Source organism: Perognathus longimembris, chromosome 1, assembly GCF_023159225.1.
Source record: "Perognathus longimembris pacificus isolate PPM17 chromosome 1, ASM2315922v1, whole genome shotgun sequence".
In the NCBI taxonomy this organism is placed as follows: Eukaryota; Metazoa; Chordata; class Mammalia; order Rodentia; family Heteromyidae; genus Perognathus; species Perognathus longimembris.
This window is the reverse complement of record NC_063161.1, coordinates 39,694,264-39,721,497: the sequence shown is the minus strand read 5'-3', so window position 1 is coordinate 39,721,497 and position 27,234 is coordinate 39,694,264. Positions and strand designations below refer to the sequence as shown.

The window sequence follows — 27,234 nt, the reverse complement described above, 5'->3', positions numbered from 1 at the left end:
GCGGGCTCCGCACTGCAGATGCCCGCCCGCCTCCCCGTGCTTGGCGGCTCCCCTGGTGCCTCGCATGTCCCCTGGACCCTCGAGCGTCCCCTCGCACTCTCGCTGCTCAGGAGGGACCATCAACCCCTGGGACGTAGCGATCCCAGCCTGCGAAGCCATAACGCCCGCGGGGCAGCCGGGGACCGAGGTGGCCGGGGCCCGCGCCGGAGCCCGGGTGCTGTCGGATGCGGCAGGACAAGCTGAGCGGCTCGCTGAGGCGCGGGGGACGATGCCTGAAACGGCAGGGCGGCGGCGGTGGCGGCGGCGGTGTGGGCACCATCCTGAGCAATGTGCTCAAGAAACGGAGCTGCATTTCCAGGACGGCGCCCCGGCTGCTCTGCACCCTGGAACCGGGTGAGCGCTGGGGCGGTGTGGATGGGGTGCTGGAGAGGCGCGTGGCGCCGGGAGCCCGGGCTGCTGGGCTCCGCCTAGGTACCTCAAGGTCTCTGCACCTCTTCGCTCCGTGTGCCCTCTGGGCTGGGTCGGCCTGGGAGGTCATCGCGCAGATCAGGGCCTGGATGGGGGGGCGCAGCGGCCTCCAGTGGCACGGAGAACCGGCCGCCGCGCCTGGCGCCCGCCTGAGGACCCCCCCAACCCGCGGCCTAAACAGCGCTCAGCCTGGGGTGCCTGGTGGGGAAGTGCGGGCGGCTGCCTGCACAAACAGAAGCCATGCCACCGATTGTATCCTGGGCTCCTAAGGAAGCCAGACCTTGAAAGAGGTGTGTGGATGGGTGAAAGGCACCGGGCTGAACCACAGATGGGGAGTGTGTGTGTGTGTGTGTATATGTGTGTGTGTGTGTGTGTAGGTGTGTAGGCAGCGCCCAGGAAGGACAGATTGAGTCCCCGTGGCTTGAATGCCCAGGTCAGCTGTCCCGGAGTCTCTAATTTGTGTATGGGGTGGGGAGCAGGCTCGCGATCCTTTCCATGGGTAAATCCTGGAGTGTGCCTGGTCGTGCTAAAATAGGCCCTTCCTGCCATCGCCCCGGTGTTTACACATCCCAGCTTCTCCCGGCTGCAGAACTCCAGCTCTACCACCCGGCACCCTCCCCATCCTCCCCCGGGAGAGCTCGGAGGGTGCGCCTGGGCGCAGAGATTGCTGGCCCAGAGCGAGCGCTGAGGGAGCCCGCACTCTTCGTGCAGGTGACTCCCGCTGGGCTCCAGGCTGTGGGGTCATCTCCACTGCCAGCCCCCTCCCCCTGCCCTTGCGCCCCCCCCCCCTGCGTCTTTGGGGAGCTGCTGTCACCTGGCTATGGAAACTGCCCAGGCACTGGGTCCCCACGGAGTGGAATGCACCGCTGCCTTTCCGAGCCTCGTGGTTTCTTTGTTTTTCTCCCCACGGAAGTGTCTCGTTGCAGAGATTGTAGTATTGTTCACCGTCGTCTTTTACCTTCTCTCCCCCCCCCCCTTTTTCTTTTTAATCTCCTTCCCACGTTAAAAAGTGTTTCGTATTTCTGAATCCGGAACAGCTGCGATTATCAGATGAAACATAAACCTTCTCTCTTATTCAGTTAGAAGAAAAGGGGGTGAAAATGACCGGATTTGAGCGTCTGTGTGCAGGCAGCGAATGATCCGGTTCCACCTTAAAACCTCTAATTCGGTTTTGATCCAGAGAGAATAGTTGTGGTTTTAGTTAACTGAGCCCCAGCTGGGTTTCAGCAAGGGGTGACAATCCCGTGACTCCCAGCCGGTTCTCTGAAAAAGTCATTGGAGTTCATTTGGTCAAACATAGTGGGAACTCGGTGGTGGCCGGGTGGCAGGAAAAAGTCAGAGCCAGACCGACTTTCCTGGTCTTTGTTGTAAGCAATAAAGCAGACGTCATGATTATGGGCGAATCCGTTCAGCACCCAGAGCCTGGACAGCACCCGCACAACAAAATCTGTTTCTGAGTGCCTTAAATCATTCTCCAGGGCTGGAGGCGCCGTTGTATAACCACTGGGGCAGGACTTCATTCAGATCATGTCAACAGAGATGAGAACCAGTGGGGGACTTAATATTCCTTGGGAGAACAAAATAATCTGTCTAGACATAGTATGGTTTTAACCCTGAGGCTTCCAAAATAAATATCAAGGCACTGATTGCAAGCCTGAGATTTTCTCCATATCTTGACTTTAGAAATCTAGGATATGCATATCCTGCAGCACTCTTCAGAGCATTAAGAGGAGCATTTGAATACTGTCAAAGGCTTGGGCAAAATTGACACATCTTTCCCTCCCTCCCTCCCTCCCTCCCTCCCTCCCTCCCTCCCTCCCTCCCTCCCTCCCTCCCTCTCTCCCTCCCTCTCTCCTTCTTTTCCTATTCCTCCTTTTTTTCCTATTTCTCCTTTCTTTCCTCCTTTCCTTCCTTCCTCCCTCCCTCTGCCCTCCCTCCTCCTCCCTCCCTCCCTCCTTCCTTCCCTCCCTCCTTTATTGCTCCCTTCCAGTGTATTACTATTATTGTTATTTTATGGGATTGTTCCTGTCTATATCATTCCCTAAGCAGGGGAAGGTGTATAGAGGTTTCCAATATGCCTACTCTGCAATTAACATCTTAGAGGCAATACTATCATTATTTGATGTTTGCAATTTGTAAAATTGACAATTGCTGATAATGTTATTTCTTGATCGTTGAACTTGTAATGTCATTTCAAAAGGCAACTTAAATGTCATCTCATTGATTTTGAAATTATAGAAAAAAGAACATATAGCATTTTCAGATTTGACTATATTTTTATAGAATTGAAACAGGAGTAAGAATTTTTGTGTTTTCACCTCAATAACAACACATAATTCTAGTATGGAATTCTGAGGAAGGGCCCAGAATAAGTATTGAGCTATATAGTCTTTGTATTGTTTTCTGTTTATTTACTTCTCTTCTATAGACTCCAGGTTTGAGTTTAAGAAGTCTAAAGTGGTAGTTGCTCAGGACTGAGTTCAGTTCTATTTTAAGTTGTAGCATAGAATTTAATAGGCATACTTGTAAAAAATGCACATTTTTATCATTAATGAGTAAGTCTGTCAAGACAGAATTTAAAATAAAAACCCACACACAGTTTAATTTTTCAGTGCTAAAGCTCTAACTTAGGCCTTGTTCATGCCAAGCAGGCATCTACCTTTGTGTTAGAGTCATAGCACCATGACATTTTGTGTTTTTTGTTTGTTTTTGTTGTTGTTCTTTTTTTTTTTTTTTTTTTTTTTTTTTTTTTTTGCTAGTCCTGGGGCTTGAACTCTGGGCCTGGACACTATCATTGAGCCTCTTTGTGCCCTGGACACTGTCACTGAGCCTCCCCCTTTGTGCTCAAGGCTGGGGCTCAACTACTTGAACCATAGTGCCACAACTTCTGGCTTTTTCTGAGTAGTTTATTGGAGATAAGAGTCTCACAGACTTTTCTGCCTGGGCTGAATTATAACCCTCAGATATCATCCTCCTGTGTAGCTAGGATTACAGGCATGATCCACTGGTGCCTGATTTCATTTTGTGGGGTTGTTTGTTTTTTTTTTTTTTTTTTTTTGGCCAGTCCTGGGCCTTGGACTCAGGGCCTGAGCACTGTCCCTGGCTTCTTCCCGCTCAAGGCTATCACTCTGCCACTTGAGCCACAGCGCCGCTTCTGGCCATTTTTCTGTATATGTGGTGCTGGGGAATCGAACGTAGGGCCTCCTGTATCTGAGGCAGGTACTCTTGCCACTAGGCTATCTCCCCAGCCCGGGTTGTTTTTTTTTTTGACAGACATTTCATCGAAGTTTACTTAATAGTCTAGATCTAGTGGAAGTGTCCTAGAAAAACAATATTTTTGTTAGAGATTCCTGTTTCTATATTTTATAAATATTACTCATGTGAGGAGACTTAGTCATCACAGCAATCCTTTGATATAGTCATTGTTATCCTCATCTTATAGACAAGGGAATTGAGGCCAAGATGGGTCACCTGAGCCTTGGAACCAAAGCCAGACGTGAGGTCTGTGTGCCTTCCACCCCGAAAAGTGCTCACATCTCTTGTTTCTGTTTTTGTGCTACTCTAGGCAGCTGTGGGCATCACCGTTCTATATGATAAGCTCCATTCTATTCAATGGGGCATTGTCTCATTTTACTAATTGATATACTTTTAATAAGATGGACAAAATATATGGTTAATATTCTTATGGCAACTCAGTAGAAACAAGTTTTTGTTTTTATTTTTGATATAACTCATTATAGTTTCTAAAAATAACAGTAGCTTTATGTATTTTTCTTTTAGGAGTTGATACAAAATTGAAGTTCACTCTTGAGCCATCCTTAGGTCAAAATGGGTTTCAGCAGGTAATTATTTTTGACTTTGAGTATACCCCTGTTTTGGAATATTGACACTGGCATATATTCTCAAAATGAGAATATTAATACAAACTTTGATATGCATAAGGTCAGAATTTTTGTTTTTCAGTTTCAAATAAAATAACTTTTTTTTTTTTTGGCCAGTCCTGGGCCTTGGACTCAGGGCCTGAGCACTGTCCCTGGCTTCTTTTTGCTCAAGGCTAGTACTCTGCCACTTGAGCCACAGCGCTGCTTCTGGCTGTTTTCTGTATATGTGGGTGCTGGGGAATCAAACCCAGGGCCTCATGTATCCGAGGCAGGCACTCTTGCCACTAGGCCATATCCCCAGCCATCAAATAAAATAACTTTTGAAGCTATAGGTCATCTGGGTTTATACTTGCAATGAAAATTTTTCACTTTTTTGTCAGTCACGGGATTTGAACTCAGGGCCTAGGTGTTATCCCTGAGCATTTTCATTCAAGGCTAGTGCTCTACCATTCTGAGCCACAGCACCACTTCTGGTTTTCTGGTGGTTAATTGGAGATAAGAGTTTCACAGACTTTTCCTGCCACAGCTGGCTTTGAGCCTTGATCTTCAGATCTCAGCCTCCTGAGTAGCAGGTTTACAGGCATAAGCCACCAGTACCCAGCTTTTCACTCCTTATAAATATCAGTGTGAAAAAATTTATAAAGTACCTGAATAGCGTCATGATAGTCCATGTTTTAGTTCTTGAACCGGCTGCTCAACTAATAGGTATATCCTGCAATCAGGTGACAGATGTTTTTAGGGTATCTAAGAGAGGGGCAGTCATAGCTCCCTGGTGATTACTTCTATTGAACACAGCTTAGTGTAGTTCTACTAGTTTGTTGTGTTTGTTTGTTTTTTAATCATGCTCCACAGATGTCAGGATGAAACAAAGGTTGAAAAGTGCTCACTCAGTCAATATTATTACTTTCCTGGTATTTCTTCTTTGTTTCTAGTGGTATGATGCTCTCAAGGCAGTTGCCAGACTATCAACAGGGATACCAAAGGAATGGAGGCGAAAGGTAAGATGGATTCATAGCGCTACAATACAGAAAGATCACCACTGGCCTTTAAGACATCTGCAGTGATAAAAATTATATTGTTGATTAGTAATTTGGTACTCATCTCTTCATTATTCATGCACACAGTCAGTACTTATTGATTATCTGTTCTATGCCAGGTACTCTTCTATACATACACCAGGGATGCAGCAGAGGTAACAGATACAGTTTTTGTCCTCATGGAGCTTATAAATAAGATGTGTAAAACATGTCAGATAATAGTCATTACCATGCATAAAAATAAAGCAGAGTATGAAAATAAAAGTGTGAGGGAATCAGGAGTAAGGTCCTAACTTTCTGTTGTTATTATTAAGTAGTTGTACAAAAGGATTGAAATTCTGTAAATAAGGTTATGAGTACAATGCTTCTTGACAATGTCACCCTTTCCTTCATGCTCTCCAATTTCTTTCTTTCATCCCTACCCACAGGTGACATTGTTTATTTTTTACATGGCATATATGGAATATAATCACTTCATTTGTTCACCTTCCTCCATTTCTGTGCTCCTACTTTGCCCCTCCCCCCAAAAGCCAAAACCTGTTTCCTTTTCCTGGTATTTGTTTTGATAAGCAGTACTTTAGCTGTTCAGAGGAGTTATGCCTCTGGATTCTTCCCCTAAGTATACCCTCCTGTAATCATTTCATTTGTGTGTAAATGCAACAGGCCCTGTGTATGTTACCATGCCTTGGTGTATTTTACATCTAGCTTCCACATAGGAGAGAGAAAAATACAACATTTGCCTTTTTGAGCATGGTGTGTTTCATTTAACATGATTTGTTCTAGGTTTGTCCATTTCTGTGTGAGTGACATAATGTTATTATTTCTAATGGATGAGTGCAATTCTATTGTATATGAGTACCACATTTTATGAATCCACTCATCTGTTGTAGGGCATCTGGACTATTGCCATTACTTGGCTATTGTGAATAGTTCAGCAATGAACATGTATATGCAAATGTCTAAGAAATATTGACTTTGCAATGCTCTCAATAGATGCCCAAGAGTGGTGGGGCCAGATCATAGAGTACTTCTATGTTTAGGTTGGTTTTTTGTTGTTGTGGTGGTTTATTTTTTGCCAGTCCTGAGGCTTGAACTCAGGGCCTGAGCACTGTCCCTGGCTTCTTTTTGCTCAAGACTAGCACTCTGCCATCTTGAGCCACAGCACCACTTCTGGCTTTTTCTATATATGTGGTGCTGAGGAATCGAACTTAGGGCTTTATGTATATGAGGCAAGCACTCTTGCCACTAGGCCATATTCCCAGCCCCCTGTGTTTAGTTTTTTGAGGATTCCCGAAATCGCCTTCCAGTGTGGACATAATAGTTTACATTCCCAGCATCAGTGTAATAGGGTTTCTTTCTCCCTTCCCCACCAGCATTTGTTATTGTTTGAATTCTTGATGCTGATCCATCTACTGGGGTGAGAGAGAATCTCAGTGTTGTTTTGATTTGCATTTCCTTTATGGCCATGGATGTTGAGCATTTCCTCATGTGTTTACTGGCAATTCTTACATCTTCTTTTGAGAAGTCAGTGGTTTAAATAGAATGTAACAATTGAGGAGGACCTCAAAGAAGGTGAGAAAGTCAGCCATATATCTACCTGGGGGGAATCATGCCAGGCAGAGTGACTTGCCAAAGCTAATATACCCCAATTTATCCATTCAGGAATGTTCAAACAAAAGAGGAGGCTGGGGGACTAGAACAGAGGGCAGAGAAAGCAATGGGAGATTAGATCATGAAGGTCCTTCTTGGCTATACGAGGACTAGAGCTTTTTGCTCAATGTGGGATGGGAAGCACAGGAAGGTTTTGAGAATGAGAGTGGCCTGCTATTCTGGCTACTGCTTAAAAATGTGAGAGGCAAGGACAGAAGGAAGGAAACAGTAAGAGCCTTAAAATAATTGAAGCAAGAGACTGCTCAGGTTTTGGTAGTGGAGATGGAGAGAAGGATCAGAGTCTAGGTATACTGTAAAAGCTGAGCTTGACATGAATTCCTAATGGATATAGATATGAGAAGATTCTGTAAGCGTCATCTTAAGGATGACTTTAAGGTTTTGGTGGGAGTGACTAGAAAGGTATAATTACTGCTAACATAGATGGGGGCAGTGTATCTATTGTGTATGTATAATTGGGGTGCTATTGGGCATTTGGACATAAAATTCTAGTGCTTAGTAGTCTGGTTAGAGATAGTAATCGATGCTTTTCCTGGTACAACCATGTTCAAGTTGAAATGCATTCTTAGGAGATACATTTATAAATGTAGTCTTAATACTCCTAGAATTGGAACATTGTAGGTTTCTCAAAATAAATATTAAAATAGCATAATGAAATACATTTTTCAGAAACAGATTTTTTCCCCTTGGGGTAAAATAAATGAGTAAAAATATCCAGTGACTCTTAAAAAGAAAGTTATTCATTATGGGAGCCCATCTGTTAGAGTTCTGTATGTGGGAAGGGATGATTTAAAGACAGAGAGGTACATGGTAACAAAAACAAACCCCATTCACCACAAATGTCCATGTGGCTCTCACTTAAGTGTAGAGAAGAATCCAGGGTCAAGGAAAACAAGCATATAGGACTATACAGGTTGGTGAACTGAAACAATTTTTTTTAATTAAAAAATTGAATTTGAATTAAAAAATTAGAAATTTGAATTAAAAGTGGTTTGTTTTCTGAATGGACTCTCCAGTGCTTGGATTATTACTCAGCACCTAGTAGGACCATAACAAATGTTTATTAAATGAATAAATGAAGAGCTCTAATGGGTGAAGTTTAGTACAGCAAATTTTTTTTTTGTGGGTAGATCCTATGTAACAAGCTGTGTCTAGGGACAGTTCCTATTCTCTTGCTGAATACAAGAGCTGATTTTGAAATGACTTATTCTACTTTTCTAATTCCCATCTAATATTTTAGGTTTGGTTGACCCTGGCAGATCATTATTTGCACAGTATTGCCATTGACTGGGACAAAACAATGCGTTTCACTTTCAATGAAAGGAGTAATCCTGATGATGATTGTATGGGAATTCAGATTGTCAAGGTAATGCCCCTAAACTTGGCCTATTATTCTAATGTTAGAAAAAGACTCAGAGCCAAATGTTTCCTAGATAGAGGAGATCAGATGATTTCTTCCGTATTACATTCTCCATGTCTGTACATGTTCTGCCTTCTCGTTTCATTAATCAACAGGATTACCTGTCTTCATACATTTAAATGTTGTCAGTAAAAAGAAAATGCTCGTAAATAAGCTCCTTTTCAGATTCAGTCTATCTTCCTTACATGATAGGAGACTGGATTCCTTTTTTTCTTGTTAGTATGGGTCAGTGTTGCTAACTGGAGTCTTACATAAAAGTGTGAAAGATGTGAAGTTAAGTCTATTTCATACTAGAATTATTTGGCTCATATCAAAGTCTTTGATAATATTACTGTTAATTGACAGAGGTAGCTGGTAGACTGAGGGAATCTACTTTAGACCAGATGGTTCTGGCTCAAGCCAGCTGTGGAGGCAGCTGTGGTTTGCATACATGGATTATTTCAGTTGACTAGAGCCTGGTGCTAAAAGCCAAGGATGCTGATTCCATTTGATACCAAAATAATCCTCTTATATAAGCGCTGGCACATGGGTTTTGATTTCATAGGCATGTCTTACAGTGTGATGCTAAGCTGCGATTTTTAAAAGGAAGGTTGTTTCATCTGAATTTTATTTGACTTCACAAGGTGTCTGGTGATTTGCATAGTTGAATATACTTTTTTGTTATTTTTTTTTTTAAAGAAGGAGGTACTAAAAAGAGCTGTAGCCTGATTGATCTAACTTGGTCTATTTCAGACAAGAGCTACAAAAAAGTGGCATTCTACTTTGTATACCCCAAACCTATGCATTATCCACATTTCAAGTGTTAATTTGTAATTTCAGAATACATTTCAAAGACACAAGTATTTCATATTTGAAATATTTTCCTATGTTTACCTTGTGAATTAAGACAATGCTCAATAACAGTCATGTTATTAAGAGGATCTTTTACTTTCTCATTGAAATAAATGCTATGTTGGAGAAATGTTGGAAGAGAAATGACTTTAGCTCCTGAAAACGACATTTGGTGATTACTGCTTTAAGATATAGATGGTGGCCTTATTACATATTATAGCACAACAAATGTTTCTGTCCTTCTTATACAAATTGATAAAGCAGTTTTGATAGGATGAGTTTTCTCTTCATAATACAGATTTCTTCTTCTTCTTCTTCTTCTTCTTCTTCTTCTTCTTCTTCTTCTTCTTCTTCTTCTTCTTCTTCTTCTTCTTCCTCTTCCTCTTCCTCTTCCTCTTCTTCCTCCTCCCCCTCTTCTTTCTTCTTTCTTCTTGTACTGGGGCTCGAACTCAGGATATGATACTCCTGCTTGGCTATTTCTGCTCAAGTCTAGAGTTCTACCATTTAAGCAATAGCTCTGCTTCTGGATTTTTGCTGCTTTAATTGGAGAAAAGAGTGTCTCTGATTTGTCTGTTTAGGCTTACTTCATACCTTGATCCTCAGATCTCAGCATCCTGAATAGTTAGGATTACAGGTGGGAGATACCAGTGCCCAGAAGATTGTATATTTTGCTATTTTGATTTCATGGAATATTAGAATTTTGCTAGCTAAATATTATAGCATGTTTTGTACAAAGGAATAATATCAACTATCATACATGTGTTGAAATGATCTATTTTTTATAGATGACAGATGTAAAATTTAAGAAGTGTTAATCTATATAAAACCATAATATATTTTTTGTTGAGCTACTTTTTGTGTTAATTTTGGAAATGAAGAAAATCTGTCTGACTGAATTCCCATTGCAAATTTCTCTTAGACAGCAGTAGTAGAAAAACACTAGGAAAAGGAAAATTTAAATATTTTGCCTGATATGAATAAATTGCATATATGTTTTTAAAAAACTAAAACCCATGTTGATAGTTGATCATTTGATTCTGCCTAATGAGAGGCAGAATAGAGACTTTAATTTGAAGAGAGTATTAGGAGGCGTGTGTGTGTGTGTGTGTGTGTGTGTGTGTGTGTGTGTGTGAGTGTGTGTGTGTGATAGTACTGGGGCTTGAACTCATGGCCTCACATTCTTGCTAGGCTTTTCCTCTCAAGGCTTTACTTGTGGAGCCACACCTCCACTTAGACTCTTATCTCCACTTAACAAGCAAGAAGACAATCAGATTTGCTGGCTTCAAACTGTGATCCTTAGACTTGAGCCTCTTGAGCAAGTAGAGTTATAGGTATAAGCCATTAGCCACAGGCTAGGAGTTATTTTTTAAAATATTTCTTCCCTTCCTTTTTAGGATCTTCACCGTACGGGCTGTAGCTCCTACTGTGGCCAAGAGGCTGAGCAAGACAGGGTCGTTTTGAAGCGGGTGCTGCTGGCCTATGCCCGGTGGAACAAGAATGTTGGGTACTGTCAAGGCTTCAACATTCTAGCTGCACTCATTTTGGAAGTGATGGAAGGCAATGAAGGGGATGCGCTGAAAGTGAGTGTTAGGCTTTGATGAAGGGAACTGGAATTCTTTTATAAAGAGTGAAAAAGTGAAACTGTAGTTTTCTCTGATGCTTCTCCTCTTTCCAATAACTTTCTAATTCACATGTGAATTGTGCAATTGTGTAATTTTCCTATCCTTTGTAATTACCTATGATAGCATTTCCCCCAGATTGAAGCCAGGTCAAGTGACAGACGTGTGTAGCTGCCAACTGTGAAGAAAATGAATGGCATCATAACTGTTTAAGCAAGTTAAATATTAATTATATTAAGCATCCACTTTTGTGTGTGTGTCACAAATTAGCTGCTCAAAATAGCAAGCATGTATCACCTCACAGTTTCTTTGAGTCAGAAATCTGATCATGGCTTAGCCAGTTCAAGGACACATCACTGTGGTGTTCATACTGTTGAATGTTATAGTCTCATCTGAAGATTCAGTGGTGGGGGGGGAACATTTGTCAAGTTCGTTTGTGTAGTTGTTGACAAGATTTCAATTCCTCATAGACCGTTGAGGTGAGAGGTCTCAGTTTCTTAATGTTGTTGGCTAGAAGCCTTTGCTAATTCTTGTCACATAAACCCCTCCGTCTCCCAGACTAATGGGCTAGAATCCATCAGAATGTGTTACAGAATTTTTAGCCAAATATCATTTTTCCATGTCCTAGTTATTCCAAGTGGTTACCAGGGCCAACTCTTACTCAAGATGAGGGGTTCACAGGAGTTGGGGCTCACTGGGGCTCCTATTAGAAGCTCCCTATCATTGCACTGGGCTTAATTCTGGTTGACTGTTATATTTGGTTGCTTTCCTCTTTCATCTTTGGGGCATGGTATGGAGGAAGTGGGCTGATGGTGTTTATGGAAGGGTTTGCATGGAGGAAAGTTATGGGAGTGAATTATATAATTATCCCTTAGTCTTTGATGCCTACGGTGCTTTCACTAGTTAAAAATAATTCTGGAGCACTAACTGCCAGCTTGTAAGTTTGAGTGTGAGTCAGTGAGTTACCAGAAATATATTCTGTATGGAAAAAAAAAGGCCTTTCAAATGCGGAGGATGGCCACTGCCTTATTTGCTCAGGGCAATGTAGGCTGCCAATTTATGTTTGAACCTTTAAACTTCTGTTGATTGCAGGGCTTGTGATGTACAAGATGGATGTTTAATCTTTGCTTGCAAGACTCACCCCTTTATACTTCTGTGTGATGTTTTCAGTCACTAATGTGGCATGGAAAAATAAGTGTTTTATCCATCTCGATTGAGATTTAATTATAAATCTAGCCTATCATTCATGTACTTATGGAAACAATATTGAAGCCACCTGTTCATCAAATAGGCAGGGGCAGGGATAGGGGAAGAAGGCAGTCACAAATTAAATACTTTAATGACTTTAAGGTATTTTAAATTAAAAAGCTATTTTGACTACTTAGTCAATCAGTTTTACTCAGGGTCTTTTTGTTTGTTTGTTTGTTTAATGTCAGGTGTATGACTCAAATGAGCAGAATTCTGTTGAAAGGTTGGAAGGGAGGATTCAGGTTAGAGGATGGGATGGAGAAGTTTAGGGAAATAAGCTTTGGAGTCATGAAAAGGCTCACGGTTGAGAAATTGAACACTCCCATAAAAGGTGGGGTTGGATAGAGCTGTGAACTGGAGTGTTTGAATTTCTGCCCCCAAGTAAATGAGCTCTATGTAAGGACATGCTGTATGTCATGATCATTTAGGAGCAGATAGGTCATCTTGTTAGACATTTAACATGCAGGAGATGACTGGGGTCCTGAAGAAGGCTTTCTGATGCCAAGGAAATTATACAATGTCTATATTTCCCCACAGCCATTTTGGTTTCTGCAAGTTGGAATTACCAGGGAAATATATGGAAATAAAAATGATGGAAACATTTTTCCTTCTTTTTTTTTTTTAAACGTTCCTTTCCAAAGCAGAGGACTGAACATAGGATCTTGCACTTGCCCAACAAGTGCCATTCCATCAAGCTAAATCTCCAGCCCCCTTTCCTGCTTTTAAGCTACAGGGTTTTCTTTTTTCCTTAGTAGCTATTTTATTTGTAAGTATTGGTTAAAAGTTGGAAGCTCATTTGCTACTTATCCATGTTTATTATTCTATTTTAAGATATAAGCTTGGCTCCAGTGGCTCAGGGCCTGTAATCTTAGCTACTCAGGAGACTGGGATGTGAGGATTGTGGTTTGAAGCCAGCCTGGGCAGACAGATTTGAGAGAATCCTATCTCTAATTAACCAGCAAAAAAATCAGACATGGATCTGTCCAGCCTTGAGCAAAAAGCTAAAGGAGAGCTCATAGTCCCGAGTTCAAGCCCTAGTGCCTCCCTCCCCACCCCCAAATACAAAATTTGACCTCGTGGATATGAGTAATCTTCACACTAGATTATTTTGGTTGCTTTGTGGGGTTATTTTTGTCTTTTTTAGATTTTTTTTTTTCTTGGCAGAGTTGAGGATCAAACTCTGGACCTTGCACTTTCCAAGCAAGTGCTTCTCTATTGAGCTAAATCCCCAATCCCTGGAGAGGATTTTAGAATGAAAATTTTACTATCCCAATAATTACTAGGATAATTGAAGAAATATTTAATTTTTTAATTTTCATGTAGGTTTTTTTTTGGAGGAGGGGGGTGATCAGGATATTTTAATAAAAGGTTCGGGCTTTATGTAGCTCAGTGGTAGGGTGCTGCTTGGCTAGCCTGTGGCCCTGGATTGGATCCCCAGCACCACACTACCAAAAGGAGAAAAAAAAAGTGTATATTTCTCTTGGTACTATACAATTCATCCTTAGGTAAAAAGTGTGATAATTCACAGCTAGTTACCTTGAAATTTGCCATTGTGATCCTATACATTAATTTTCTTCTAGTGAGTGGAGTGTGGATGCCTACCCAGGGTATGCTGCTCTGCTAGGAACCTGCCCTTTCCCCTGGGATCCCCTCTGTCCTGAGGACTGAGTGGACTCCCAGTGCTAAGCGCCTGCTTCCCAGGTGATGATGTGTTTACCTGGTAAATCCAGTCCCCACATAACAAGGCTGACTCACTGGGCTCGCTCACCTGTACCAAAGGTCTTTAAGAGTCAGTTCTCATAAACAAACCTAGAGAACTTATAAACCACAAATGAGGAGAAAGTGTGCTTGTGGCAGAGCTAGAATGTGTGTGTGTGTGTGTGTGTGTGTGTGTGTGTGTGTGTGTGTGTGTGTATGTGTATAGTGCAAGGAAGTGGGGCTTGAACTTAGGGCCTGGGCACTGTCTCTTTTTCTGCTCAAGGTGAGTGCTCTATTACTTGAGCCATAGCTCAACTTTCTGCTTTTTGGTGGTGAATTGGAGATAAGTCTCATGAATTATCTGTACAGGCTGGTTTCAAACCATGATCTTCAGCTCTCAGCCTCCTAAGCAGCTAGGATTATAGACATGAACCATCAGTACCTGGATTATATATATATATATATATTTATACATAATATAATATAATATATACTTATATATATACATATATTCAAATTTTGTGGGGTCCTGAAAATTAAAAACAAAAACAAATGTATAACAGCAGCTTGTCCAGCAACACATAGACGCAGCTATGAAATTCCACTTAGATTTGCCAATACTTGGGAGGGGGTGGTGAGCTCATCTTTCAGGGAGCAGTCACCCAGCACCTAGGCTGACCTGAAAAGGACTAAGGACCTACAGACAGAACTCATGTGTATTTTGCTGAATCACTTTTTTTTTTTTTTTAACATTCTAGAAAGGTGGTAAGACAAGTAGAAAAATCAGAACGAAATTACAATGTGAAGAACTTGTGTGACAATGTGATCGAAGAAATGTAGATTTAAAAAGTTTGGTTTATTCACATAAAGCCTGGCTGCATCTCTCAGGAAAGGAAAGAGTATAAAAAGCCAGCAGCAAGTTGCTGTAATGACCCAGGTTGGGAACTCTATGGCTGCTTCTATGGGGGTGTTTTATGACAGGCTGGATCTTGGATTTCATGTGCAGGTAGTAAAGCTTGGACACCAAGAAGCAAATCCTGAGGTGGCTGTTGATGAAACTTGAACTTTCTCATTCCTCCTTGAGGCTGAATGTTGTATAATTGCAACTACATACAGAGTGAGCTCAGACCTGGCAGCCCTTCCCAGGATCTCAGATAACAGCAGACAGAGATAATTATTTGCTGCCTGCTCCCTCCACAGGGGATGGTGAGCCTTGAAAAGCCAAAATGTTTGATTCTGACACATTGAAAGGGTGGTATACCTAAGCTAGCTGCTTTTTACCTATTTGAATGTGTCCTTTTAATTTAGGACATGTTGAAATACTGGTTGTTATGAAGCAACTTTTTTTTTACACTTCTTCTTCTCCTACAGATTATGATTTACCTGATTGATAAGGTTCTTCCTGAAAGCTATTTTGTAAATAATCTCCGGGCGTTGTCTGTGGATATGGCTGTCTTCAGGGACCTCTTGAGATTGAAGCTCCCTGAATTATCTCAGCACCTTGATACTCTGCAGAGAACTGCAAACAAAGAAAGTGGGGGTAGGGATGATTCATTGCCTTTGAAAATGTTTGGCTTCTCTGATTCTATTCTGTAAATGAGCTTAAACCTGGAATGGAAATACAAGTTGCTAGGTGTCTGTGTTTTATGAGTTTGATGCAACCAAACAGTTCAGATACCCAGAGAATAGAAACAGGACTGAAAACATATAGGGCCATCTGTTGAACTTCTAACTGGCCTTGGGTAGAAAGTTGATTAAAAGCCTAAAACTACCCTGCTACCATATCAATAACTAATAGGATATACTGAATTCTAGATGTACCTGGTGTACCCATTTTCCTGTGGAGTTCAACTGCTCTGAGCTGGCACCAAATCCATAGGAGTTCTTTAAAGCTAGGCTATAGTTACAATTTTGTACCGACTGGTTTTTCCAGATCTTTTTGGTCACAGCTAGACCATTGTTTATTCTGACTGAACTGGAAGAGAGGGTCGATCTAAGTGTCTATGCTTTTATAACTCATTAATAAACACACACATTAGCAATAGGAAGTGGGAAGAGACTCTTTAAAGTGAATTCAGAAATTTCAGAATGGGTTTGTCCCTGAATCTTTCTTTTAAAACTGTGTATAATGTAGAAATATACATCTACTCTAGATATTAGAAAATATTATTTTATATATCATATAAACATATAATAAGATATGTCTTAAAATATAAAATATTTTAAAATTTAATGTTGCTTAATCTCCAAATATGTTGAGATTTTTTTCCAGCTATCATCCCATTGTGGTCTGAGAATTATGTATAACATTTAAGAAATAGGTAATTTATAACAAAGAACTTTAGTCTTCATCAGCTACATTTGAGTAAAAAATGGGCTCATGGATTTCCCCTGTGCTTCTGGAAGTGAAAAATGGGACAATGACCCAGGACTTAGAGACAGGAAGGAATCAGTCATGAGATAGTAAGATGTTTGGGTGGTCACAGGCGATTGAAAGAACAAGGCCATCTTGTTGGTTATGAGCTCTGAAGGTATTTCTTGTGTTTGTTTTGTTTCAGGAGGATATGAGCCCCCACTCACCAATGTCTTCACCATGCAGTGGTTTCTCACCCTCTTTGCCACGTGCCTCCCTAACCACACTGTTTTAAAGATCTGGGATTCTGTCTTCTTTGAAGGTTCAGAAATCATCCTAAGGGTGTCCCTGGCTATTTGGGCAAAATTGGCAGAGTAAGTGTTTTCCTTGCAGTTCTCTGGTTTTGGCATCAAGTGTTTTTTGTGCTTCAAGTATAAAACATTGATATTTGGGCGGGGGGGGGGGAAGAGAATGTTGTCAACTTTGTTCATATGCTTTAGGCTGCTGAAATCTCAGCTCAAACCTCGATTTCTCTGGGCTGGAGGGAGTCTATTTTAGGGAAGTGTCACGCCACTTCAGGTCTATGAATCTTCTTGTCAGAGGGGTGTGTGTGTGTGTGTGTATGTGTGTGTGTGCATAGAGAAACTGGAAGATAGAGAGGGGACTAGATCGATGTGTTGGCTCATATCACAATTTGGATTATTTGTAAAATACTCTGCCTTTCCAGGCTGGGATAAAATGAAATTAGATTACTTGCACAGGGGGCTTGCATGGCCTTGTTCTGTTCTGTCAGTAGCAGAACACATGAAACTCCTTTCTTTTCACCAAGAATTTCTTTACTGTGTTGACATCTACTCAAATGGATTTTTACTTACATTCCTTACTAATAGCAGGCCCGAGAACTGAAAAAGGTAGGATGTTTTCACTTGTTTCTAATACATCGTGGCAACTACATTAACTTTGTTCCTTTGGGTAATGGAAGAATTAGGAGCAAATTAGGATAAAACTGTTATAGTTAAGAGTTGGAGACATTTTCTTGTTTTTATTGTTGTTGGAGTTTTAAATTTAATTTTTCTAGTAGTGATCTTTGGTCTTACTGAGCCACACTTCAGCTCTTTTTAGCACTGGTTATTTTTTTATTTAAATATTTATTAAAATTTTTTTTTTTTTGCCAGTTCTGGGGCTTGATCCCCATGGCCTGGGTGCTGTCCCTGGCTTCTTTTGAGCCACAGCACCCCTTGTGGTCTTTTCTGTGTATGTGGCACTGAGGAATCGAACCCAGGGCTCCATGCATTCTAGGCAAGCACTTTACCACTAAGCCACCTTCCCAGCCCCAGCACTGGTTATTTTTGCTCATTATAATTATATACATTGTGAGCCTGCAACTGTTAGATGCAAAGACAGGCAATCAACACCTGTCCAGAGCTAAGTGTCATTGTGTTAGGCATTCAGAGCACTTAAGCTCATAACCCTGTGAAGCAGCAGTATTCCTTCCTGTCTGTTCAAGCGAGAAAGCTTCCCAAGCTAGTGAGGTTAATTAACTTGCTCATAGTCACGCAGCAAATGAGTATGTCTGGATCTTTGTGATTCTGGATGACTCTTCTGCACATTCCATCAGAAAACCCTAAATGGTGTGTGGATAACCTACAGCTTCTGTGTTCCTGAGTAATACTCGTGTCAGTCGGGCTGCTCCTTTCACTTGCTTCAGCAATTTGGCACTCCTATGTAGTCTGTAAGTTGCAGGCCATCAGTACCTTCTCAGGCATCTCTTTACAAGTTCTTTGTCTTCTGGTCCACAATTACTGTCACGCTGTCATTACCTCATTCCTGTACCCTTTTGGATTAGTGTCCTTGGGTCTCTTGATTGTACCCACATTTGCCATTCCGCCTACAAGCTGACTTTGCCAAGGGCACATCTGTTCTCTCCCTCCCTATTAAAAGCCTTGCAGCTACTTCTGTCCCGAAGAGGCTCAGCTGGTCTGAGGCCTTTGCAAGCTGTTGTTGGGAGCTCTCCAGCCTCAGCTCTCACTGGCTCCCTCTGGCGGTGCAATGATTCCTCTCATTCTGGTCTTGCAGTTTGTTAAGTCTGCTGTTTCCTGCATCAGTTCTGTAGGTCTGTGGAATACTCCCCCACCCCCCAAACCCCGTCCTCCACCCTGGAAGCCCACAGAACATTTTCCCAAAACTCATCACATTTTCATCACATTTCTTCTTTATCCCCTGGGGTAAACCTAACCACCTTTCATTTAAGTCCATCTGCTGAATTTTTGTAATAATACTTTCACACTTAATTATTTTGTGGCAATGGTACTTGAATAGCACTGTGGAGACTGAGGGTTTTAGATATATATATACACACACACACACACACACTTAAAAACATTTACTTTATTATTATTATAAATGTGATGGATACTTTTTTTTTTTTTTTTTTTTTGGTGCTGGTCCTGGGACTTGAAGTTAGGGCCTGGGCACTATCACTGAGCTTTTTTTGCTCAAGGCAATACTCTACTGCTTGAGCAACTGCTCCATTTTTGGCTTTTTTGCTGGTTAATTGGAGATTAACCTGGACTGGCTGGGTGGGCTTTGGACCATGATCCTTGATCGCAACCTCCTGAGTAGCTGGGATTATAGGCATGAGCCACCATCACCTGTCTTTTTTTTTTCCTCCTTGTATGTGCATATATGTGTGTATATATGCAATATTATATATATATGCACACAGACTTTTTAATGACTGAAAATATCCCATTGTTAGTGCATGTCAAGCACATGACTTGTTGCTGGGCCAACATATTAGCTGATTATACAAAAACATTGTACTAGATAAACTAGAAATACCCAGCATTCTCTGATTTGGACTATTCCTTTTTTCCCCTTTGAGAAGGAAGATTAAATTCTACCTTGTCTCCTAGGTTGCTAGGTGACAACATCTTCCCTGAACTCAGAAACTTCTGCCTGTGAAACATTCTGTGGACTAATGAAATATGCTGATAAAAATTCTCATATTTTTGGTCTTGCATCTCTACTGTGATTTGGTTTCAGTCTATTAATGATATCTCTAAAGACTTCAACCAGATGAATCCTCCCAGGGGTAACTGCCCTTCAGTACCTTTTTTTTTTGCCGGTCTTGGGGCTTGAACTCAAGGCCTAGGCCCTGTCCCAAATGGTAGGCTAATACTTTACCATTTGAGCCACAGCACCACAGTGGCCTTGTCTGAATAGTTTGTTGGAGATTATAGTCTCACAGACTTCCCTGCCTTGACTGGCTTTTAACTGCAATCCCCAGATCTCAGCCCTGAATAACTAGGATTACAAGTGTGAGTTTCAGTGCCCAGTTTTGTAGTTCAACTTGTTTTCAACTTCTTCTCTCTCTCTCTCTCTCTTTCTTGTGTGCTGCTACTGGGGTTTGAATTCAGGGCCTCATTGTCTTGCTTTTAGCTTTTTTGTGTGAAGCTAGTGTTTTACCACTTGAGCCACACTTAATTGGATATAGGAGTGTCATAGTTTTGTCTGAACAAGCTGGTTTCAAACATAGATACTCAGGACTCAACCTCTTGAGAGGTGCCTGGCTTGTAGTTATGATTTCAGATCAGTGCTGGGTTTGCTGATAGGTAGATGGTTTCATGTGGGCACAATAAAGACACCATATTGGGGGAGGGCATGTATGGGAGATGGAAACCAACTCTGTAACAAGTACTTCAAAATTAATTTCTTTGTTTTTTTTCCTTTTCTCTTTCTAAATTTTCTTTTAAAAGATAAGGTCTTGCTATGTGGTCTAGGCTGGTGTTGAACTCCTGGACTCAAGTAATTGTCCTACGTCAGCCTCCAGTGTAGTTGGTATGACAGGAATGGATCTGCCAAGGGGCCCTTCTCACCTTGGTATTTTTTTTTATTTTATCTTTTCTCCACTTGTGGCAGGCCGTGTCAGAGATTTTGGTTTTTATTGGTTGCTAATTAGATTCCTCTGATGGCAAGAGGCAGCCTGTCTTGCATCCATGGTGTGTACCTGTTAGATGTTCAGCACGAAGGCCTGAAAGGTTTCCTTTCCTCATCTAGGCAGATAGAATGTTGTGAAACGGCAGATGAGTTCTACAGCACCATGGGACGCCTTACCCAGGAGATGCTGGAGGACGACCTTCTGCAGAGCCACGAACTCATGCAGGTGAGTGGGTGGCTGGGCCAGCCTGGGTGTGGGAGCTCCAGGGACCCAGGGGCAACAGGCAATGGGAGGTATTGGGGGGAGTTCCAGGAAATGTATATAGCCAGCTCTGAGATTTAGTTTTGCAACTGACCAAGAGTCTGTATAATTGGATAAGAATCAGTGTCACAAGAGGAAGCAAGAACTGAAGGCTCTTTGTTGTATTTTCATTCCAACGGTGTTACCTAAAATCATTAGGTACAAGATAAAAACAGGCACTGGAGGCACGGCTCAAGTGGTTGATTGCCAGTCTTGAGCCAAAAACCAAGTGAGAGTGAGAAGCTCCAGTACATACACACACACACACACACACACACACACACACACACACACACACACACACAGAGAATAAAATGACAAAATCATTAGGTTCCTAATCTGAATCTTAACTCTAAGGATGTTTTAAATGGAGACTAATAGGGTGAATTATTTGGGGTTAGTGAGTTATTGAGGTAAAAAAAAGATTATTCTAATCTTCATTTTATTTATTTTCCACATTGGTTATTCTGTATCACTCAGAATTTTAGTGGGAGAGAGTTGAAGGAGTTGGCAGGTTTCTGGCATGTTAGTTTATCAAGATCATATTCAACAAGTTATTGAAATGGAAAATGGGCAGCTGTAGAGCTAAGGGAGTTATTAGCACTCTTTCTCTATTGGGTTCTATAACATAATTTCATCCTTATTCTCCTTTAGTGCTCTGAACCAATTCTACTCTTTCTGCCTCTTCCTGTTTCTCCTGACCCACTGTGGGTTGTATCCAACTCTGGCCTTGGGCCTTGCTTCTTTCTTTCTCTAAAATCTCTCCCTTTTTAGTTGGTCTCAACTTTGGCTTTTGAGTTGTGTTCCATGCCTGGGGTTATTTGCAGGAGTTGAAGTCCAGTCAGTAGAGTATAATACTAAGATGTGGACACTGATTTAGGGCTTGAGAAGTGAGCTAGCCTTATCTATCTATCTATCTATCTATCTATCTATCTATCTATCTATCTATCTATCTATCTATCTGTCTGTCTGTCTGTCTGTCTGTCTGTCTGTCTGTCTATCTATCTATTTTTTTTTATTATTTTTCTCACTTCCTTGCACTCTTCGCTTCTTCTGAGTCTCTTGTTCTTAGTAGACCCTTGTCCCATCTACAGAGAACACTGATTGCCTGGTAGGATGTGGCTGTTTGTCTGGAAGGAGGAAGTCTGCTATCTTTTCCTGACATTCGTGCTCTGATTCCAGCTCTTCTTACATATGGAGGCCATTGCTCATTCCTCCTTGGAGAGAAGTGTCTTTTATTCAGATAGTTCTGTGTCTGGCCTTTCCATGAATTTGATCTGTCAGAATCATGTGACCAAAGCAGGACTCAGAGGTATCCCTTTATTCTCATTCACGAAACTCCCATGGTCCCTCACTGCCTACAAAACAATATGACTATCTCAGCCTACCATCCCATGCTTTTGACTAGCTGGCATTAATCTACCTTCTCAGCCATGGCATCTGTTCCTCCTTTTTCACCCTCTCCCACTTCCCATCGGGCCACACTGTCTCCCATGTTTCCTCTGCTTTCTCTTGCCTTGCCTTGCTCTTGTGTTTCCACACACTTTCCTTTGGAAAGTTGCAGTTCAGATCTCATCTCCTTCATGAAACTTCTCTTGTCAGCCCAACTAAAATCAGCTCCTGTTTCACTGAGTATTTTATTTACACTCCTCTTGAGAACTTCCCCCACATTCTACCCCAACTTAAGCTTGCATCTCATTTCCTGATGAATAGTACAAGTTCCTAGAGGGCAGGAGCTTGCTTGCTTAGTTAGCATTTGCCTTCAACCAGAGCCTCTCTATAGGCTTATTAACTAAAAAAGTGAGCATTTATTGAGAGTCTGTGGTTAGTTTTCTGCCTTTATTCTTTTTTCAATCAATATTTACTTGGTTAAAGAAACTTCTAGATGATGGCCCCTACTTCCACATTCTTTCTGTTGTAGTCTAATCAGCATTTTGCTGCCAGAGTCCTTGTCCACACGTACCATCTGATCACTTTCTCTATTCTATAGAATAAAACCTCCCATGAGTTCTTGTCACTAATCCTAGTAAATCAGATGCTCCACCTACATTTTCTAGGCTCTGTGTTAACTTCTTCAAATATTTACTGGACATCTGTAAATGTCAACTGTTGTGTCGAATGTTGGGAACACGTATAGGAATAAGTATGAGATCTGTTCTCAGGGAGTTCATAGTCTCCTAAGACACTGTATAAATGTGTACTGCAAGAGGTGTGCAAGGGCTTGAGAGAGGTAAGGAAGAAAGAGGACCTAAGTCCTCAGGGCCCCAGGGAGCAGGAGGAGAGCAGAGAAGAGAGGAAGTCAGGAGATGCTTCTTTGAGAGAATTAATGTCTAGGTTTACCTTTAAAGATAAATAGGAATGGTGTGTGTGTGTGTGTGTGTGTGTGTGTGTGTGTGTGTGTGTTTGTGTCTGTCACAGGTGCAGAACAGGTAGGCAGGTCATGGGTGAGAGAGTAGATGGTTTGTGCCAGAAAGCAAAGGAAAGCTGGTATTTAAGGACTGTGTCACTCCACCCATAGCAAGGAGCTATGGAAGGAAAATGGTTTGAGTTGTGTTTTCGGTCAAGTATGTGAGAGGCTCCATGAAGCAGGAATTTGAAAAGGTCAAGTCTCACACCAGGAAGGCTCAGCAGTGAAGGGTAAAGACAAGAATGGAACAGAGGCAGACTTAGGAAGTAAAATTGATTATGGGTATGAGGGTAAAGGAGGAGTGTGATAGATTCCATAGGGTATGTTTTCTTCTCTGGCTCCATCTGTGAATTTCCTGTTTGTTCATGTGGGCCCTGCTCAAGACTCTGATATCCTAGCTTTCATCCATGATCTTCTGGAACTTCTAAAGCACTAAAGATTTTGGCAATTGATTTAATGCTAATTGCAGATATTTGATGTTATTTGGTATTTTTGTGTGCATCTTAATCTTTCCTTTCTGTAAAGAAGATACAGCTTTCTTATTGGAAGGAGCTTCCTATGACTCTTTCCCTAACACCAGGCAGAAGACTAAGAACATAACTTTTGCAAAGTGAGTATACATTTGATCTTGAGGCAGTGGTTTTAACATTTGATTATATGTAAGAAACATTTCAAGAGTGTATTAAAATGCAGATGTTTGGCCTACAGGTAATTCTGCTACAGGTAGCTTTTAGACCACTTAGAAGAAAATTGGCTTGAAAGAAGGTTAATTATAAATTCATCTAATCCTGTCACTTTACAGAGAGGAAACAGAGTCTTGGAGAGTGAGCATCTTGCTAGTTTCCTGGTTGTCTTGATTCAGATTCAGGCCTGAGATCCACGTTCTGCCTCTTGGCTTGATGCTTTTCCCCAGCATCAAACGCATGGCAGGCCACCTCATTCAAATGACGCTTTTCTAAAATAAAAGCTGAAATCTTCTTTAGGAGAATAAAGCAACATCAAAATTCTCATAGAGTTTAAACATTTCCCGAAGGAACGTGAGAGATGTTGGACAGCATCTTCCCCCCCCTCCCCCACCCCAGGAGTTTCTAATTAAGTACTAGGAGAAAGAACTATTAAAAAAAGGAAATGTTATGAGAGAATCCTAGAGGGAGAATCGTAGGCTGAGGGATGACTGGCTCCACTTTAGAAGCATTTCTCTTGTCAAGGGAAACATCTGGGAAGAGCCGAAGCAAGCCTAATTTTGTCCAAGCTGTTTGCCTGTTTCTTGTAAAACATGTCAATAATGAAAAAGGAAATATTTCTTTTCAACAGTTCCTAAATATAAATGTCTATTTAAGTGTATGTGGGTAGTTCAGATAGTAAATAGACTTGTTAGTGTTTCCTTTCCATCAAAAAATGCTAGGGAAAGAAATGGTGAAATGCCATTTCAAGACTCTCTCTCTCTCTCTCTCTCTCTCTCTCTCGTCCCAGGGCTTGAACTCAAGGCCTGAGCACTGTCCCTGGCTTCTTTTTGCTCAAGGCTAGCACTCTACCACATGAGCCACATCACCACTTCTGGCCTTTTCTATATATGTGGTGCTGAGGAATTGAACCTAGGGCTTCACGTATACGAGGCAAGCACTCTTGCCACTAGGCCATATTACCAGCCCAAGACACTCTCTTTTCTGTAGTCACTCTAAAAAAAAACTTTCATTGACTGCAATATGGCTATGATGGATGGTCATTCTGTCACACAACTTCAAATGAAAAAAAAATGTGAGATGAATATAAGATCTTTTCTTTTTAAAAAAATATTTACTTATTTATTGTCAAAGTGATGTACAGAGGGGTTACAGAGTTTCATATGTAAGGCAGTGAGTACATTTCTTGCTTTTCTTTTTTTAATGTTGCTCGCGGGGCTTCAACTCTGGGCTTGGGCGCTATTCCTGAGCTCTTCAGCTCAAGGCTAGTGCTCTTACTTGAGCCACAGTGCCACTTCCGGTTTTCTGGTGGTTAATTGGAGATAATAGTTTCATGGACTTTCCTGTCTGGGATGGCTTTGAAACATGATCCTTAGATCTCAGCCTCCTGAGTATCTAGGATTACAGGCACAAGCCACTGGCACCTGGCAAGGTCTATGTTTTTGAGCTATAGAGGTGAAAGGATTCTCCTCTCTTGGTCTTTCTTATTCCTCTCTAAGTGAGAAAATAGAGTAAATGTCTTTCTCTGTGGATTTTATCACTTGTTTCAAGTTAGCAGTGGCAAATCAATATCATTAAATAGGGAAATTGTAGGAATGTGGCTGAAGGAACAAACATTTCTCAATTTCAGCAGGATTTTTGATGATGTCTCTGGTAAGTTCCCTGAGGGCAATAGAGAGAAAAGTTGGTTAGATGCTTGGGGATGGTTTACTGTTAGGCAGAGGCAGCTCTCATGGGCCACTAGGCAGGATCTCTCTGTCTGAGGACTGTTCACTTCTTTCCATCGGCGATGAGTTGGAAATATTAAGACTGTGTATGTCAGTGTTTGATTCATCACTTCTGTCAAAAATTGAAAGCGTCTGCCCTGCAGCGTGGTGGTAGAATTTAGGCAGCGTCTTTGAGGCCATCTGCTCTACAAGGGGCTCCTGCGCCAGGCAGCGGGGTTGAGCTAAATTAGGCTTACATCCCCTTCAAACTCTAACATCCTGTTTCTGTACTGAACTTTGGCAGTAAAAGATCAGTAAAATCTCTTTTTTTAGACTCAGTTGCAAGTCTTCAATTTGTAAGTTAGAAGCCTAGAGATACGTTTTCCATGTATCCTGATCGAGGTGGTGATATGTTGGGAAGACTGGTGTTGGGAGAACAGTGGTGACTTTGAAGGAATACCTAGAGGGAAGTCATGGAGGGAGGAGACCTTCCTTGTTTCATCATGACATGCAATCTCAGTGGAGCCAGTTTTCTCTTTGATCCTGTGTCTTCTACTGAATGGACAGTAGGAAGTTGCTCAGGCCTGGGCAAGGGTGGGGATGAGGTGGAGTTAGAGGGTCTCCTTGTTTCTCCCTGACAAATTCCCTTCCCTGGGTTAAGAATGTTCTAATACCTTGTTATAAGACTGGTAAACATAAAGCAAGTGAATCTTCAGCTCCACACCCCACTTCCTGTGTTCAGAGAGACATCTTAGCTTCAGTAATCTCATTCTGGTGAGGTGAGTAATCCACATGGTGTTTGTTTTTAAATTGTAAAGGTAAGCCAAATTTCTCAATTATTAAGGAAAAATATTACATGAGTTGTGGGGTAGGGCAACTCTTGGTCCAACTGTGCAATTACATTTGGTGTGTGATGGTCAGATAAATGGGCCTCATTTTGTGCCTATGAGTAAGGCCCAGGAAAAGGTACCATGCTTAGTCTATCTCTTGTTCCCTCCAAAGGGTAGATGGAGCCAGGGCACGATATGAAAAGCAAGGAGGGGAGAATTCTGCAGTGGTCCTGGCCACAGCTGTTGGGCACATGGTGAATAACAAAGAGCATTCACCCTGACCATATTATTAATAAAATTATATGAAGCATTTGAGGCACCCAGAATATATTAAAAATAGTAAAGCAAAACCTATATAATTACTACCCACCTTAAGAAATAAATTACTAGTAATACATGTACACACATACATTCTCTTACCCTCTCTTTTCTTAGATGGGACTGTAGTTCTGTTTCACATCATATATGTCACATATATACACATACACATATATACACATGTATATATCATATATACACATATATGTATATGTGTGTATATGTATTTTTTGACTGGTACTGGGATTTTAACTTAGGGCCTTGTACTTGCTAGGCACTTGCTCTACCCCTTGAGCCATGTCCCTTTTGCATTGGTTATTTTTGAGCTATGTCAGCCTGGGAATGTTATACCCAGGCCATGGATTGAGATGGAGTCTGGTTTTATCCCCTCAAATCTTGATTCCCCAACCCCTGCCTTCCAGGTAGCTAGGATTAGTATATCATCAAATCCCAGTATCACAAATCTCCTTTGAGAGGAGAGGGGGCAGTGAGGTCAGGGAGAAGTGGATGAGGATATGCATACGTGTTGTTAGTGTTTTATTTCTTCAGGTAGAGAGAAGTTATAGAGAATTTGTTCTTCTATTGTAGTCACTGGGCCCTGCTCACACTCTTCATTTGTTTTATGGTTGTTTTTCAGATAAAGGAAGGGAAGTTCAGAAAACAGAAAAGGCTGGGGTTGGAGACATGGCTCAGGTGGTAGAGCTTCAGCCAATGAGTGAAAGTGCCAGACCAAGAGTTTGAATTCCATTTCAAACACACACACACACACACACACACACGAAAGGAAGGAAGGAAAAAAGGAAGGAAGGAAGAAAAAGAGAAAGAAG

The 27,234-nt window shown here is 41.5% G+C and overlaps 1 protein-coding gene across 2 annotated transcripts in view; it reads left to right on the top strand.

The window, feature by feature from the left end:
• The first annotated feature begins 224 nt into the window (after positions 1 to 224).
• LOC125361674 (TBC1 domain family member 30) overlaps positions 225 to 27,234 on the top strand; it is a 39,545-nt gene continuing 12,535 nt past the window's right edge. For both annotated transcript variants that reach the window (XM_048360262.1, XM_048360254.1), the window contains exons 1-8: positions 225 to 393; positions 4,249 to 4,310; positions 5,282 to 5,347; positions 8,295 to 8,420; positions 10,700 to 10,885; positions 15,242 to 15,410; positions 16,429 to 16,597; positions 20,283 to 20,388. In XM_048360262.1, coding sequence (XP_048216219.1) covers positions 225 to 393; positions 4,249 to 4,310; positions 5,282 to 5,347; positions 8,295 to 8,420; positions 10,700 to 10,885; positions 15,242 to 15,410; positions 16,429 to 16,597; positions 20,283 to 20,388 — 1,053 coding nt within the window. The remainder of the gene's footprint in view (positions 394 to 4,248; positions 4,311 to 5,281; positions 5,348 to 8,294; positions 8,421 to 10,699; positions 10,886 to 15,241; positions 15,411 to 16,428; positions 16,598 to 20,282; positions 20,389 to 27,234) is intronic.